Here is a 17,035-nt window from a genome sequence, read left to right as displayed (position 1 = left end):
GGCTACCCGTTTAAAAGTCTAATGGCTGAGGGGAAGGAGGAGTTCCTTAATCTGGAAGTCCTGCATTTCACACTCCTGTTCCTCCGTCCTAAGGGCAGGAGTGTGAACAGTCCATATTGTGGGTGGGTGGGGTCCTTAAGGATAGAGGCAGCTCTCCTGTGAACTCTGCGATGATAAATGGCCTGCAGAGAGGGCAGTGGAGTCCTGATGATCTTCTCAGCAGTCTTCACCACACTCTGCAGACATTTGCGGTCCCTTACTGTAGTGCCGAGTTATGTCAGTCCTCTGTCGTGTGTGTCTTGTGTTCCCGCCTCTTGGTTCCATATTTGGTTTGTTTCCTGTCCTCGTTTAGTGTCATTATTAGTTAATTCTTGTCCAGCTGTGTTTGTCTTATTAATGATTATCTTGTGTATTTAAGTCCTGTCTGTTCAGTTAGTTTTCGTCTGGTCTACTCTTTACTCCCGGTGTTCCTGTCTGTGTCTACCTTGCCTTGTTTTGCCTGGTCTTTATTAAAGACTGTTATTTTGAGTTACATCCTCGTCTCGTGTTCCTTGTTCCTCCCCGCTGTGTGCACCGTGACAATTACAGGGGGTACTTCAGTCCAATTTATAAATGTTTAATGTTGTAAATTGTAATTAATACACAATTATAGCCATGCATTTGTTCTACTGTACTTATACATGTTTGGTTGAATGATCTATTGCATTTTTCATGGTGAATTTATGCCTTTTAATCACTGCCTGTATAATTATATTATTACAAAAAAAGCTCCAGACCAGAGTTCAGTAAAGGTTACCAGACACTGTGTTCAGTGATTTATTTTGTTTTATTCAGTCAACATCTATCACAACAATCAGTGGCAAAATTAGCTAACATAATGCTATAATGTAATACCTTTTGGTAGATGAGGTTTTTTTCTCACTGAAGTCCGGTAGCTCACCTCCTTTTGAACGGTCACTCTTCACAGACACAGAGCTGGACACACGTGAGCCTGATCTTACACTAGTGACACAGAGAACAGAAAAAGGAAGAAGAAAAAAAAAAACTTTAGGAGATACTTCAGTCTTATTTGAAGAGATTTTGTGTGCCAAATGGAAGTTTGTTTAGCTCAGTTTAACACAAAATATTTCACTAACTCATCAGGCCTGCCATAAAGGAATTACAGGTAAACTACAAGTCAAGTAAAGTACTGGTTTCTCATCCAGCACAATATCCACTTCACTAAAAAACACAACTGGCTATAAAACTGTGTTATAGTGCAACCATATTAAATCTCATGAGTAAACAAACTCTGTTGACCCCATTGACCAGATAAGTAAATACTAAAGCAAAAATATCCTGTTTCTATAGCAATAAATAGACTGGACAATGAACGAGACTGAGAAAGAGGCAAACATCTTTTAAATTTCCCTTTAAAAATATCCACTGATTTACACTGTAAAGCCAAGGTTGATGTGTATTTGTATTCATTTGAAGTGATTCTAGTTTGCCCATTGTTTACATTTAATACCCACTAAATATGCAACCCCGAAAGTGTAATGGAAACATATTATATTATTTCTACATATGATAAATAAAACATATTACAGTTGAACCCTACAGGCAGACCTATATGCTCAGAGAAGCCCAAAAGTCAAATCAGTTGACAGAGTCAGTCTCCTCTCAGATACTAAACACAGACAACGCTTGTAACATGAATGCCAGAACAGATAGAATGATTCTAAGAATACTATGATCGCTTATTCTTAAATAAAAGAGGAGGGAGTTTAAAATCCACCCCATTCAGCAGTAACAAATATTAGACCAATTTAAAGTTGTTTTTAAACTAGAACGATCTAAAAGCAGATATAGGAAGTGCTAACCTTAAGTTTTGCACTGCATTTACATGGCAAAAGCGAGAAAAAGATTATTGTTGATGGGATTTTATACTTCACAGGAAGTGTGAACTCAGCCTTACCTCTGTTTCTCTGAGAGACTCATCTCAGCTGGAGAGTCATTTCCTCTCTCCTCTGACATACTGCAGCTCAACGAACTGGCTTATGAAAACAATCAGATGCTCATCGTGACCTGAAAATGACAGTATTTTACTGAAATAACATGGCAATTCAGATGAATGGATGAGTTAATAAATAAACAATACATTTTACTAAAATGGGCTACAACCAAATTGTAACGGGGCAAACGAGACGTGAGGCAAGCGGATCCAAGTGCAAGCTTTTATTAATAAACAATCAAATCACAGGCAGAGTCAAACAACAGCAAACGGATATGGCACAGGCAAGACACAAGAGTAATCCTAGGGCAAGCATACTTGTAAAGCTTTTATTAATCCTAATTTATATTAATATCGATATTTACTAATGCATTATTCAAATCCAAAGTTGTACATATGAATATTAATTAACAGACCTGAGCTAACATGAACTAACAATGAACAGTTTAGGTACTGTTAACAAAGATTAAAAAATACTGTAAGAAATGTTTTACTCATTGTTAATGTTAGATAATTCATTTATTAATGTTAACTAACGGATCTTATTTTGAAGTGCTACCCATTATGTTTACACAGTGATGATATTGATGGTAAAACAATGAATACTTTGTTTTCGATTGCTTGTTATGTTTTTATGCAATGATATGCTGTGAAAACCAAATTATTAAAATTTGTTTTAGGTATATTCTTTAAAATTAATGTAAATGGTTTTAAGGAACATAGGTGTGTTGGAGTTGATCTACCTGTCTTAAGTTCACATAACCCAGTGTTGTGTAATATTTAGTTCCTGTAAAAAAAAAACTGTTCCAGTTGGTGGAGCATACATTAATATTCATTATACTACGGGGCCGTTGAATGCTTGAATCTGATTGGCTGACGAAAGTTCAAAGGTGTGCGATTATTTTCAGGGAAATGCACGGCGAATGTAGTTCCAGGCAGCTCTCGACCGCATTACAGTTCCGCATCACTTCGCCCAATGATTTCAGTTATTTCAAAAGGTCTTACAACAACAAAACAACCAACCCTGCTGAAAAACCCCCAGCTAAAATCAGCCTAAGCTGGTTGGCTGGTTTTAGATGGTCATCCAGCCTGGTCTTAGCTGGTCAGCAGGCTTGGCCACTTTCCCAGCTGGCCAGGCTGGTCTTAGCTGGTCAGGCTGGGAGACCAGCTGGAACAACCAGCTGAAACCAGCCTGACCAGCCTAGCCCAGCTGGGCAACCAGCTACACCAGCTACTCCCAGCTTAAACCAGCCTGATTTTAGCTGTTTTTTTTCAGCAGGGAAAACCAACAAGACACTGGCCAAATACATAAATATAGTAAGCAATCGGATTAAAACGACAGAAGAGAGACCAATCTTTTGAGAAAATCAGCCCACTGTGCGTCATTCTAAACAACACCGAATGCTGCCAATTGCTTTTGTACTGTTTACATTCTTCATAACACTGGCAGAAAGGAACAATAGAATACATAGCATTCATTTTGGGATTTTGCTAATGTAATATGCTACATGAACCAAAAAATGTTTTTGTTATATTATTATTTAAAATAAAATAAAATTACATGAAAGAAGGTATGATGGAGTTTAGCTGCCTAAGTTAACTGGAAATGTGACTGCATTCTACTTTCGAATAATTTCCTGAGACTGCATTCTACTTTCGATTTCATTATATTTAGTAATGCGAGTTAGGCCTATCTAAATGATAAAAGCAGACTAAATGAAAGAAGTGTGGGAAAATCCTTCAGAAAAATAATTATTATATTTTAATAAGCTTCATGCTTTAACATGCGTGGCAATCAAACAGTTTGCATAATTTCCAGCTTCTTCTTGGCCGTCGGTTATAGGCTAACAGGTACTCCTGGAACTGACAAACAACTTCCCATTTAAATAAAGCTGAAATCCCTTCATACACTCCAAATAATTGTAACAAGGGAAGGATTAAAGCTTACTTGCAGTAGTACAGACGGTCTTGTGTACAGAGAACTTTATTCTGGCAGATAACTGTAGACGAAGAAGTAGCACAAATTAGTCGTGTGCACTAAGACACACTTTCCAATGTTTTTCGGTCCTTCACACTTATTGTTTGTCATGTGATTCCAAAGCAAAGTCCAATCCAGTAAAAAAATAGATTCTGCATTAACTCGGACTGGTAATGATTAACAACGTTTACCGTTCTAATGTTCGCTCTCATTTGCCAAATTACCGCACATCCACTCTATTCAGAAATTAAACATTTCTCAGAAGCCCTTCAAACTGTTTGATCTCCTTGTAACAATTTACTGCAGAAATTTGGGCCTAAATCAAAGTATATCCATGTCTATGTTTACAGAAAACAAATAACACTTTAAATGTATAATGCTATGCTCTAGATTGCCAAATTGTTTAAAATAAAAATGAAGACAGAGCAGTTTAAAAACACTACATTATAGATAAAGCAAAATGAAGTCAATTGAAGTCTTGGAGGCAGAAGGTTCTGCAGAAACACATTCACTCCTTTGCAACTTAATTATTTTTTGTAAATGTGATACTGTTATACTGCAAACAGTTACTGTTTTCATCACAAATATCATTTCTTGCACACATTTTTAATTAAAGATTTCATCAAAATGCATGTTTGTCTTGTTTTGTGGCTCCTTGCTTAGCTTACGATCTGTCTGGTCTGAGGCGCATGTGTTTTTGGGTCAAATGTTCATGCAGTTATCCTGCTGCTGTTCACACTGTGGCTTCTGCCATTTATAATGTCTCTTATACTTACACATATTTTCATGACTGTTAGTGATATTACTGACAGAGAGATACTTGTGCCACAGTTGCACATAACCCACTAACATAGTGGTCTGTGAGGAATTATTTTCCACAAATATAATGCAAACTCAAGCTCTTCTTGAGATATTGAGTAACAGTGTTTTATTTAATTCTTATATGTTTCTGACCTCAATCTCTCCAGTTTACAGTGTGAATTCTTCAGTATGCCACATAAGTGATTCACTCCTGTGTTTTTCATTTTATTCTCACTGAAGTTCAGTCCTCTCAGGTGTGATGGGTTTGATTTCAGAGCTGAAGTCAGGATGAGACACAGTTTCTCTGTAATCCAGCATCCACACAGACTGAAGAGAGAAAGAGAAAAGACAATGCCTTAAAATTATCTTAAATTCATGTGTGAGTTACATTCATCATGACTAAACACCATACAGTCATTAATATACAAGCAAAACATGGAAAATTAATTATAGAACCACAAACCACAAATTTGAGGATACTAGTTAGAAGTCTGAAGCATCTTTAGATGGACAAAAAGTTCGTGAATTATAAAATGTAGATTAAGACACAGAACTGATTAAAGATTAAATGGACTATTCTCACATTCTTTTAGTGAGAAAATAAAGAAATCTTTCAAATTCAATATAATTTAAGCTAATTTAGTGTAGTTTAACATCACAAATTCTGCTTAAAGCTGAAGTACATAATAATCCATCATTTGAGCTGTCGTGTTGGATTTCACACACAATATCTATTTGATGTTTTTTGTTTTTACATGATTACGTCACATCTATTTCACTATCAAACATTCAGCTACACAGCAGGTATGATGTGGTGAGAGGTTGTTAATAGTTCTGACAGTCTGAAGCCATAACTAAGCAACATTATTAACACAATGGATTGTTCAAAAAGATCAGTTGAGGAATCATCTGTTGTTAAAACAAAGAAACCTTGTTTAGAGAAACGTTTTCAAGTAAAAGTGAAAGTGAGAGAGACTGTAACAACTCATATTATACATCAGACTGGCTTTTTAGAGAAGGTGAGATCTAAAACTGACCCAGAGATCGACAGATACAATTATCTAGCAATTGTTTTGTTGAATGTCAGCCCTGCCTAACTTTTGCAATGCTATTTATTTAACAATAGTTTTTAATGAGTCAAAACAACAGTGACTGTTACCTGCCCAACATACATTATTTATGACATTATCACATGAATTAGTTCTTAATCTCGTTCTAATGTTAATACATTTGGAGTATTTTATTTGAGCTGTGTGCCCAAGTTTAGTCATTTGAATAAAAAACACCCAAACCATCTCTATATTAGTGCTTTCCAAAAACATTTTCCTTTAGTGTGCCATTCTCAAAAAGACCAGTTCAAACACAATAAACACATAATACGAATCCTGCCTATGGACCTCTAACTAGCCAGCTCACATATCAGCTGCGAGGTGTTATCATTAATCTTAAATGCTTTCATTTATTGTGTACAATGTGTTTTTGGAGGATGGCCTGGACACAGTGTGCAGTTCACCGATCACCACATTACTTGCATTTCTGAAAGCAGTCAAGCCTCTTAAAACTGAGTAAAAATTAGGATGAAAAATGATTTTTACAAATATTTTCAGTTTTACAAATATCTGATGTTAGCTTATGTTGATAACTTCATAAGCTAACCCCCAGATGCATGCATTTCATGACCCCTTTTGAACTTAAAGTGCTAATAATTACCTACTGTAGTTAAAAATGATAGCTGAGAAGTTGTTCATCATACTAATGTTATTTTTTTATTTTTCTATATTTGACTAATTATGCGTTTTTATGATTGGTCCATATATAATCCTACAAACGCTTGTGTATTATAGACGTTATACAATGTAAAAACAGCCAGGTGTTAAAAGCCACTCTTCTCACCTGTCACTGTGTGTCGTCCTGATTCTGCTAACAAACCTAGGCTGACTGTTTCTTGTTTATTCTTGACAACACAAACACATAAAATTAGTGCAATAATGACAGAGCACCCCTAAATGAAGATCGGTCCTGTTTCAGATCAGTGCTACACTTGATTGAAATGCATCATGTAGAATTGGCAGAGTGTCACAATGCTGCAAACGCTGTAAAATCTCAGTTCAACATTATCTTTATTCTTATTTGAAGGGTTCTGATAACATACATACGTGTTAAAATAAAAGACGTTACAAAAGAGTTACGGAAAAATACACAGAAAATAAATAAGTGCATGTTTGTCCAGGCAGCTTTTTTTTTTTTTTCTCCAAATAATGAACATCAAAACTTGCTAATTATTCAACAAGAGCAATAGGCAGAGTCACTCAACATTGTGCAACACTATTCGGATCCCACATGACAACTTACGCTGCTTGCCTTCTTCGTAAAAAATGAGTGAAGAGTTTGTTGCCGCTTTGAACTCATCTCGACCTCTAATGAATGATGGATACAGCGCGGGACCGCGGGCGCGAGCTTGGCCATGTCGTGACGTCACAAACTGAGTGACTGATTGCCATGGAAACGTAAACGTCATGTATAAATTATCTTGTCTCTTTGAATTTTAAATCATTCTGCATTTATATACATTGCTCCATTAAAACCTCAACATGTCGAGAACACAACTGTACAATGAAAAAGTGCGGAAAAAATTTACTTTTTATAAAAAGTGGGGGGGACACGTCCCCCGCGTAATCTACGCCCCTGCCATATAGTTTTAGTCATATTTTAGTCATCTGAGTTGTTTTTAGTTTTAGTCTCGTTTTAGTTCACTAAATATCATAAGATTTTTAGTCGACTAAATCTACAGTAAATTTAGTCGGCTAAAATCTAATGGGTTTAGTTACAGTGCATTTATTAAGCATTTCTCTAAAATTTCCAAACTCATATAGGTTTGATATTGTTTTTTTTTTATCATGATAGACTGCAATTTAACTGCGGTGACGCACAACATGCCTTTGATAAAATTAAATAAAACCACCTCTCATAAAGAACAAGAATATGGTCTTCTTAATGAAATACCAATGGTTATATAGGCTAATTATGCATTCTTGTTTATCATTCTTTCAAGCAGACATATTTATTTCTATAAATAAATTTAGATTAATCTTTAGGGCTACTAAAGTTTTTCAGTCAAGAGCAGTGAGTGATTGTATGTCTTTCTTTTGTTGCTTGATTAACATCAATGACTCGGACAATAGCAACTAAATTAGGCTGCTATCCCTTTAAAACCGAATGCACTGTGACGGATGCAATGTAGGCCTACTGATACACGTTCTCCTGTTTACCTTCACAGCTGTGTTTACATGAATACTCGTCAAAACGGACATTTCGACATCATTTTGTGTGTATTTCTCCGTTCATGCGACGTGAAAGAGTACTCACGTGCTGTGAGACGCGCTGTGTGTGTATGCTTCAGTGTCTGCACTCAGAAAACAGGACCGAATTGAGTTCTCTCTTGCGTCGTCAGATTTATGCATATGTCTGCTCTCCTCTTACTCCCACACATTGACATTTATTAATGTTTTATGCGCCGTGCAGCAAGTGTATTTTAGCTTATGTCCCGCCGGTTCATATGTTTGCATCTAACCTTCTATGCAGCAGATTCGTTCTGAATGAATCTCTTCCCAAATTGTCCCTCCCTAACATTTTTGTCTCGTTTTTATTCGTTGACGAAAATGTCAATAGATTTTTCATAATTTTTGTCATTCAAAAAGAGTTTTCGTTCATTATCGTCTCGTTGTCGTCAGTGAAAAAAATGTTGTTGACGAAAAGTATTCATCAACGAAATTAACACTGGTTGAAAGAGTGACTCTTGATGGACCAGCACCACATCCTCTTGTACCACTGTTTGAAGAATTTATCTTCCAGAATAGCAGTAAGTTTTAGGAGCTCATTTTTAGTCAATCTCTGCAAGACAGACTTTTCAGGATAGGAGATGGACTAAAAATGAACTCCCAAAACTTACTGCGACATGGAGCTAAGGAGAAAATGTAGAACTTGAAAAATAAGAAAAACTGCTTAGTGGAACGCGTTTACAGTTTAAAAGCAAATAGAAAGTCCTATTTTCTTTTCTTTATATTTATTTGCAGATTTGCACATGTACAATGTTTAAAATGTTCTTGAGATATAAAAAAAAATATTGAAATTTTGAGCAGCTGCATGTTTGAGCACCTGCATTCCTCTAGGTCAAAGATGAAAAAAATGGGATTTACTAAATAATTTTGACTTGAGTTGTTTATTAATGAGTAACGTCTCTATTGAGAGAACATGCTAATTTTTAATGTTAACAGGTTTACAGTGTTATTACAACATTTAACCACTTTTTATTAATTTAAAAATTGTGAAATTCTTTCTAATTTAAATCTTGTACAAGAACTACAGCAAAAAACAGTTTTGTTTTTTGTAGTTTGCTGTTTTTCTAAAAATATTTTAGAAATTGTATTTGAATATTACACATAACTACACAATGTTTTCATAATGCTGAAATTATGAACTCAAACAAAATAGAATGATCAGGTTTTTTTATAATATAAACAATAATAAACAATAAAAATATAATATTTATAATATAATATAAACAATAAAAACACAATATAAACAATAAAATACACATTACAATACAATACAAAAGAAGATTAAAAAAGACTTAGAATAACTGAAATGGTGACTGTAAAAGCACACATTACATAAATTCTCTCAACTGGTAAAGATCAGTCTGGGCTGGTGTGGGAGAACAGATTCATCCACACCTCTTACTTCAGTCAAAGCTTTGTCTTATGTACAGAGACATGTTTCTCATTAAATAGACAGAACTTACAATTACAAATGTAAATACATATATTCTGTATATAAAATGTAAGAGAAATGCACTGTAAAAAATACATGTGTATATATGTTAATTGTTTTGCTGCTTGATATTGCAAACTGGTGTGTCTTACCATATTTTAATGCATTATCTGAACTATGAACACACTGGTTTGGAGTGCAACAAGTTCTACCATTTACTGCACGTTGTTATTCTTCTCGTTATTTCCCTACACTGGCTAATGAAAGGGAAGTCTCGCACAGTCACAGAAAATGGCTTGCTTCCGCGTTGAAAAATAAGGTGGATAAAGAAATATAAATATGGCACAGGACCACTGATCTATATAAATGCATCGGTGCATAATACTGATTTGAATCTGTGCACATGTAGCCCATAATCATTTAATTTTCATTTTACACTTTCAGTTTATATCATTTGATATACTTAAGTGTCAAATTACAATCATAGTCATGATAAGCAATATTTTAATTGCTTCATTATGGATGAGTTGAATCCAAACATTATGAACAGGGTTTGAAATTAACACCCGCCAAATGCGGGTAAAAATCAGCTGTGGCGGGTAACGCTGTCAAATCACTAGCCAATTTGGCGGGTTACTTTTATGTTATGTTTTATGTAAGTTATGTTCACTCAATGTCTTGGGGAAGTTCATGCAAGTAAAATCTGCGCAGGTTTAGCGCAAATACTGAACTCGTGAGACATCATGCCATTATCGAGTATGGCAAAAACCAAACAAAACACACCTACAGTGTGCACTCATACACGACTATGTGATGAAGTCTGGTTAGACTAACTTAGTGCGCATTTAGAGTGCGTTCTTTCACTGATGATTCAGTCTATTAAAATGCATTAAGAATGATCATAATTCAAGATAGGGGCAGAAAATGTATATATTTATATACATTCATATAGTTAATCAATATCACACGAAGTGCGCCGTTTTTTCTTTAGAAATCAGCATAGTTACAAATGTGATATTGATTTTATTCAACAGTTTAATAAACAATAAGTTAATATCAAGAGACTTACATTTTAGAAACCATATTTCCTGTTTTTGTGCTATTTCGACAACAAAAAATATTCCACACACAGGCACAGCGCTGTTTTGCGTCTCTGATGATGGTGTTTTGTTCCTGAATTAATCAATCAATCGTTTAAATGATTCGGTTCAGTCGCAATGACGCACTTATTAACAGTGACTTGATGCCACCTACTGGCGGTTTTAATTTCACATTTACAGTCTCTTTTCTTTTTTAAAATAATTTCAAATATCAGTATTCAACATTTCATGTTTAAGATATCAAAACATTATTTATGAATTTGTAACGGCAGGTTAAAGTATTCCATGTCCCTCTTAGCTGCATGTGTAAATACATCTAAATGCCACTTCATATGCATCTTCTGTAAAGATACATTTTATTGATACTGATTTCATTTGTTTAGCAACAGCCTAAATGTATTATTATTATAATTGACTGATTAAATGTAAGAATTTGACTGAAAAGATGATGCACACTTTTAGAAAAAAAAAAAAGAAGGTATTAAGGTAAAAATGCCCATAAAAGGTAAAAATCAATTTAAACTTATTGGAAAAGATGAATTTCTATCACTGCTGTGAACTGACCACACAGAATATGAAGAATATCAAAAACTATAGGAGTCAGCTGTCCACGGCAGTCCTTAAGATACCAGCACAATAACACACTCAGCAAAATATCCTCTAATTATCTTTATCGATAAAATCCCAGAAAATGTTGAGATTATTTTTTTTGTTAGTATTGCACACCCCTAGTACTCAAAACAAAATGATTTGCAACGGTCGCTTTGTCACTTCCAGTGTAGACAGCCTCGGGCTGTTGGTTTATTTCTGTTGGGTTTTTTTTTTTTTGGCTAGTAGAATTTATGAATGGCCGGTAACTTAAAAATTTAGAAGCCAAATTGGCTGGTGAGTGAAAAAGTTAATTTCAATCCCTGATTATGAAGGTTTTATACTATGGACTTGAATTCATCTAATCCACCTCGTTAGCAAGCTCATTAGCCTCTTCTGCCTCCTCTATTTCACCTGTAAAAAAAGGCAAAATAGTATTCAGGTAAATACAAAACCAACAAAAAAAAACATTCAACATTTTTAATGAGTACATGTATGTTTCTATTAATGCTACATTATTTCATTTCACTTCTACCTGTATGCATTAGTAGTCATTTTTAAATAGTAATATATAGGCAGTGTTGGGGAAGCTACTCTGAAACTGTAGTTTGACAAGCTACAAGCTACTCGTAAGTTAAAGTAGTTAAACTACAGTCAAGCTACCCTTTTGGAAAAGTAGTTAGCTACACTACAAGTTACTATCAAAAAGTAGCTAGCTACATTGAAACTACTTTTGATTTTTTTGAACAACGTATATTATAAATAACTGAATAAGTGTCTGAGGAATGTTTTAAGTAAAATATTTAGTGTTTAAAACAATGCAATACAATTATGATTTCAAAGAGTATTGTTTTATTACACACAACACTCAAATATCTCAGACTGTTACAAAAAGTGTAACCTTTACTTGTCGTTTCTTTGAGAGACATGAACTTGGACAAATAAGGCCATGGGTAATTAACGTTAGTTGTTTCTCCATCCTCCAAATCTGCCGCCACGTCTTGCTCCATCATGGATAATATGGGTGTGTCAACTAGGGCTGGGTATTGTGACCAATTCTGCGATTCGATTCTTATTTTTATGGTTTCGATTTGATTCGATTTCGATTCGATTCGATATCGATTAGCTATCAATATTTCATTTAAAATGTTAGTTTTGCAGACATGGGATCCATATTTTGATATAAATGCTGGTAACTGAAACTCTCCTACTTAAGTTTATTACTGAAATACACATCTACATTAATAATAGGGTGCACACAGTTGTTTTTTTTTTTAGTGGAGCAATTCGAAAGATAAGTGAAGTGACATTCAGCCAAGTATGGTGACCCATACTCTGAATTCGTGCTCTGCATTTAACCCTTCCAACTTGCACACACACAGCAGTGAACACACACACACACGGAGCAGTGGGCAGCCATTTTATGCTGTGGCGCCCGGGGAGCAGTTGGGGGTTCGGTGCCTTGCTCAAGGGCACCTCAGTCGTGGTATTGAGGGTGGAGAGAGCGCTGGACATTCACTCCCCCCACCTACAATCCCTGCCGGCCCGAAACTCGAACCCGCAACCTTCGGATTACAAGTCCGACTCTCTAACCATTAGGCCACGACTCTCCCTGAAAAATTCAGGGGAGAGCGCGAACGCAGTCCCCCACTACCATAAATTATGCAGTCGAGATTCCCACATTATGTGGCCCAACCGGAGTGCAATGGCCAAGCCTCGATCTGGGTGAACCGCCTTCTTGATCATGGTGTCTCCCCTGCCAGGTAAGTATATCTATAGATGGTGACACCTTCAGGACGAGAGGTGAATATTCATATCCTCTTAAATGAAGCACGCACATTAAGAATCGATTCGGGGATTTCGACTTCTGTACGTCAGTGAACTGTTAGCCGCAAGATGCGTGATTAAACAACAGGTGGCGGTAATGGCAAAAAATGAGTTTGTAATCAAACAAGAAGAATATCCTTGCATCGCGCTGATTCGCGCAGGCTCGACAAAACGCAATGTAGCTTTTGCCCGCGCTACACCGCTACTTGCTGCAAAAAGTAGTTAGCTACTGGAAAAGCTACACTGTTTAAAAAGCAACTGAGCTACTGCCAAGCTACTGAAAAATGTAGTTAAGTTAGTAGCGTCGCTACTTGTAGTTAACTACTCCCCAACACTGTATATAGGATTTGACATAATAACTTTAGATTTGTTAAAGCAGTGCTATTAAGTTTGGCATTGTTTATATTTATTGCTTACTTTTAAGCAACATCTCACCAAAATTACCATCACATATACTGATTCATAACAGAACTAAAGAGACAACCTTCTGAGGATTCCTCAACTGATGATGACGTTTCTTGATCTGTTGATTTCACAGATTCCTGCTGAGCTTTAGACCATGTAAACCACCCACTAATGAGGTTTACACCTGCTCTCAAGAGCAAATGTTCTTTCTCCAGGCTGGAAGGAGGAATCAGAAGAGAACAACGATGTTGAGTGGAACAAGTTGAAAATTAGTTACTATATTTTAATTACTTTGAATTTCAAAATAGACTGTAACAAACATTCAATTTCTATAATCAGATTAGTTACTGATTTTAAATGATTTGGCATACACATTTGAAAATAAATTGTTTTAAATATACTGTTTACATGATGTTTGTTTGTTTGTGTTAGTGTGGCTGGGTCAAATGAATGTTTACTCACCTCAGTTTACAGTCTGAGTCTCGTAGCACATCATTGAGCTGCTTTGAGTCTCCTATTTTATTGTTACTCAGATCAAGCTCTTTTAAAAACTGCAGTGCTTTTGTTTGAGCCAAAGACTGAGCCAAACAAGCAACATCTGTAATGCCACAGTCATTTAGACTAGAAAGAGAAAGACAAGCAGACAGAGGAAGAACATTATTTTTACTTTCACAAAAGGGCTTTTCACACTTGAAATTGATAACCCTGGGTCATCCTAAACCCTGGATAAACGGAATCCTGGGTTATCTGTAATCACGTTTCACACTGCTCATACTATAGCTGGGTTAACTGTTAATCCTGGGTATTCATTAAGAGTCGTTTCACACTGTACATTCTTAAACCCCGGGTTAACGTTCTTATTTGCGGTGTCACCGTCACTGATTGAACAAACAGCAGGCAACCTGTTTACACAGCTTTTTCCGTGTCTTTCCAGTTACTAAAAAAATAAATAAAAAAAATCGCCGTGTAGGTCTTTAGCCGTTTTAAGCCTCATGAGACGCACAAAGGCAAGAAAACAAAGACTAAAATACAAAGGAAAGAAAACACGGAGCAAAGCATGTTAATATTTATTGGAATTTATTTTACGTGAATAATACTGTCTCCTCGTTGACACGCTTTCCATCTTTTGACATTTCTTACTTTTCTTCTCACCGGCTGCTGTTTACATGATGTGCGTTTCCTGTTACTGACTGACATGAGCCTCGCTGCTCAATTTCTGATTGGCTGTCTGATGCCAAGCGTCCAGCAGCAACAAACGTTTCTTTACCTGAGGTTAAAAGCGTTGTTTAGAATGACGATAACCCGGGGTTAAGTGCAGTGTGAAAAGCCCTCTAGAGTGTGATATTAACCCAGATGTCGTGTCACATTTGCTTTTTCTCAGCAAAGTCTTGGAGATGACATCAAAGTCATCTCAATGGGAATGCAGTTGATGAGGAATTTCATGAGGAATGAGGAACTACATGAATTTTGCATTGATTTCAGATTTGACAGGGAAATTCACAGCTTTGACCAAATTAAGTTGATTTGGCAGTGACCACATTGTGGGTGGAACCTTATCAAAGCTACACTAATTATTCAGAATGAACAAGGAAGTCATTCATGTGGTGTCTGCTCAGCCACTTCATAACGGAATTGTTCAAGAATATAAAGTGCTGCAGAATAAAGAGCCGTTAGAAAATGTTTCACAAAAAAAAAAAAAAATCTGTTCTTTTTGCCTGTTGTATTTTGCCATTCAGAGGTAAATGTAATCACACCTTCTGCACACAGATTAAGAAAAAATTAACCAGTCAGTGACATATTTTACCAGCCTATTCATCAAAAGATCTAAATATTTTAAATGTATAATTCTATGTTTCTACATCTACGTCTACATTGCTAAAAGGTTTGAAATATAAATTAAGGCAGTGGGGCAGTTTAAAAATGACAAAATTATCCATAATAAAGAAAAATAAAAGAACATGTATGTGAATGTTCCTCACCTCAGTCGCTTAAGTTTACAGCATGAATCATTCAGTATATCACACAAGATTTTCAGTCCTTTGTTTTCTATTTGATTCCCACTGAGGTCCAGCTCTTTCAGATGTGATGGGTTTGATTTCAGAGCTGAAGTCAGGGTGAGACACTGTTTCTCTGTAATACTGCATCTACACAGACTGAAGACAGACAGAGAAAAGACAATGAATCAGATCCATTTTAAGTTCATATGAGAGTTAAATTCTTCATGAATAAAGTCACTAATACACAAGCAAAAATATGGGGCCTTATTTATAGAACCATAAATCAATCCATAACTAAGATTTGAGGACACTGGTTAAAATCCAAGTCCAGAGCATCTTGGACAAAAAAAGTTTGTGAATTATAAATGTAAATTAAGATACAGGATCAACAAAGGTCTGCTTGAAACAATTAAAAGGACTATTTTCGCATTATTAATGTGACAAAATCAAGAAAATTTTGAATTTCAATATAAAGTTATTTTAGTGTAGTTAAAATCACTAAATACAAATTTAGCTTAAAGCTACAGTACATCACAATAATGATTTATCGTTTGAGCTGTTAGGTTGTATTTTGCACAAAATATCAGTAATCCAGTTCCGACAAGCAGCCATCCGGTCCTGCAGCCATTTCCGGCGCCGGTCAGACCCGCCTATCAGAATGGCGGTACGAAGCGACGAAGGCGTATTACTTTCAATGTCAGAACAACACTAGCTACACATTGTGTCAAGAATTTATAATAGCAATGGTAACAAAATAAATCAGTACAGAAGATTTGTCCATCTAGTGGTTAAGGTGCAAAACTGCAAGTTACAGAGTAGCATTTTTGATGATTGAGTGAGAGGGGGTTCAGCGAAAAATCGGGAGCTGGCAGCAGGAAGTAGCTGCCGTTGACAGCCGGAAGCCCTGCCATATTAGGCAATATTAGGCGGGACCTGCTATTTCGTGGCAGCCAATCAGTATCGTCCAACGTAGTAGCAACCAATCACATTTAACTGGAAGTCAAGCGACAGCAGCCAATGGTGTCGCCGGCGAATCTTCAGTAATGGCGGCTGTATTTAGCTCGGTAAGGTCGTATATTAATGATCAGATTAATAAATAATTGTTGCTCTGTAAGTTGGATTTTTAACTTTTATGTTAGAGACAGTGTATCTGTGACTACTTTAGTTGAATTGGTTAATTTAATCATTTGTAGAAACGCAGCTTGTGCACCGTGTGGTCCTGGTTTGTGAGGGGCTGTATCGTTCACTTAAAATACTAACTTACGTTACCATTTGCAGCTACCATTAAATATTAGCGTATGCTAACTTAATCTATTGATTAGAATAAAACTCATGCTGATTTATTGGAATGATTGACAAGCTTAGCCTTGATGATACACGTGCAACACTAACCATATCGTTTTTTGTGTGTGTATTTAATTTTTCAGCGGATTGTCTGATATCCATCCATGTGTTGATTTTTGTTTTATTGCTATTGCATTTTTTGACAAAACAGTTCTTTTAAGAACTAACTTTTTTCTCTAACTCTGTGTTCTACACCTCTTGTGTAACTTCCTATCAATTATGGCAGGTAAGA

The 17,035-nt window shown here is 35.9% G+C and overlaps 2 protein-coding genes across 2 annotated transcripts in view; both read right to left on the bottom strand.

Moving 5' to 3' along the window:
- Positions 1-4,068, bottom strand: part of LOC306874613 (uncharacterized protein) — a 308,235-nt gene extending 304,167 nt beyond the window's left edge. The window contains exons 1-3 of the mRNA XM_079424761.1: positions 3,942-4,068; positions 1,958-2,067; positions 895-1,002 (exon numbers count right to left, since the gene is read on the bottom strand). Of these exons, the coding sequence (XP_079280887.1) occupies positions 895-1,002; positions 1,958-2,016 (167 nt within the window). The 5' untranslated portion in view covers positions 2,017-2,067; positions 3,942-4,068. The remainder of the gene's footprint in view (positions 1-894; positions 1,003-1,957; positions 2,068-3,941) is intronic.
- Positions 4,069-11,447: 7,379 nt separating this feature from the next.
- Positions 11,448-17,035, bottom strand: part of LOC306874989 (uncharacterized protein) — a 30,356-nt gene continuing 24,768 nt past the window's right edge. The window contains exons 17-20 of the mRNA XM_079425337.1: positions 15,442-15,615; positions 13,925-14,083; positions 13,542-13,678; positions 11,448-11,644 (exon numbers count right to left, since the gene is read on the bottom strand). Of these exons, the coding sequence (XP_079281463.1) occupies positions 11,592-11,644; positions 13,542-13,678; positions 13,925-14,083; positions 15,442-15,615 (523 nt within the window). The 3' untranslated portion in view covers positions 11,448-11,591. The remainder of the gene's footprint in view (positions 11,645-13,541; positions 13,679-13,924; positions 14,084-15,441; positions 15,616-17,035) is intronic.

This window comes from Barbus barbus (genome assembly GCF_936440315.1).
Source record: "Barbus barbus genome assembly, chromosome: 9".
Classification (NCBI taxonomy): domain Eukaryota; kingdom Metazoa; phylum Chordata; class Actinopteri; order Cypriniformes; family Cyprinidae; genus Barbus; species Barbus barbus.
This window is presented reverse-complemented; position numbering and strand designations above follow the sequence as displayed.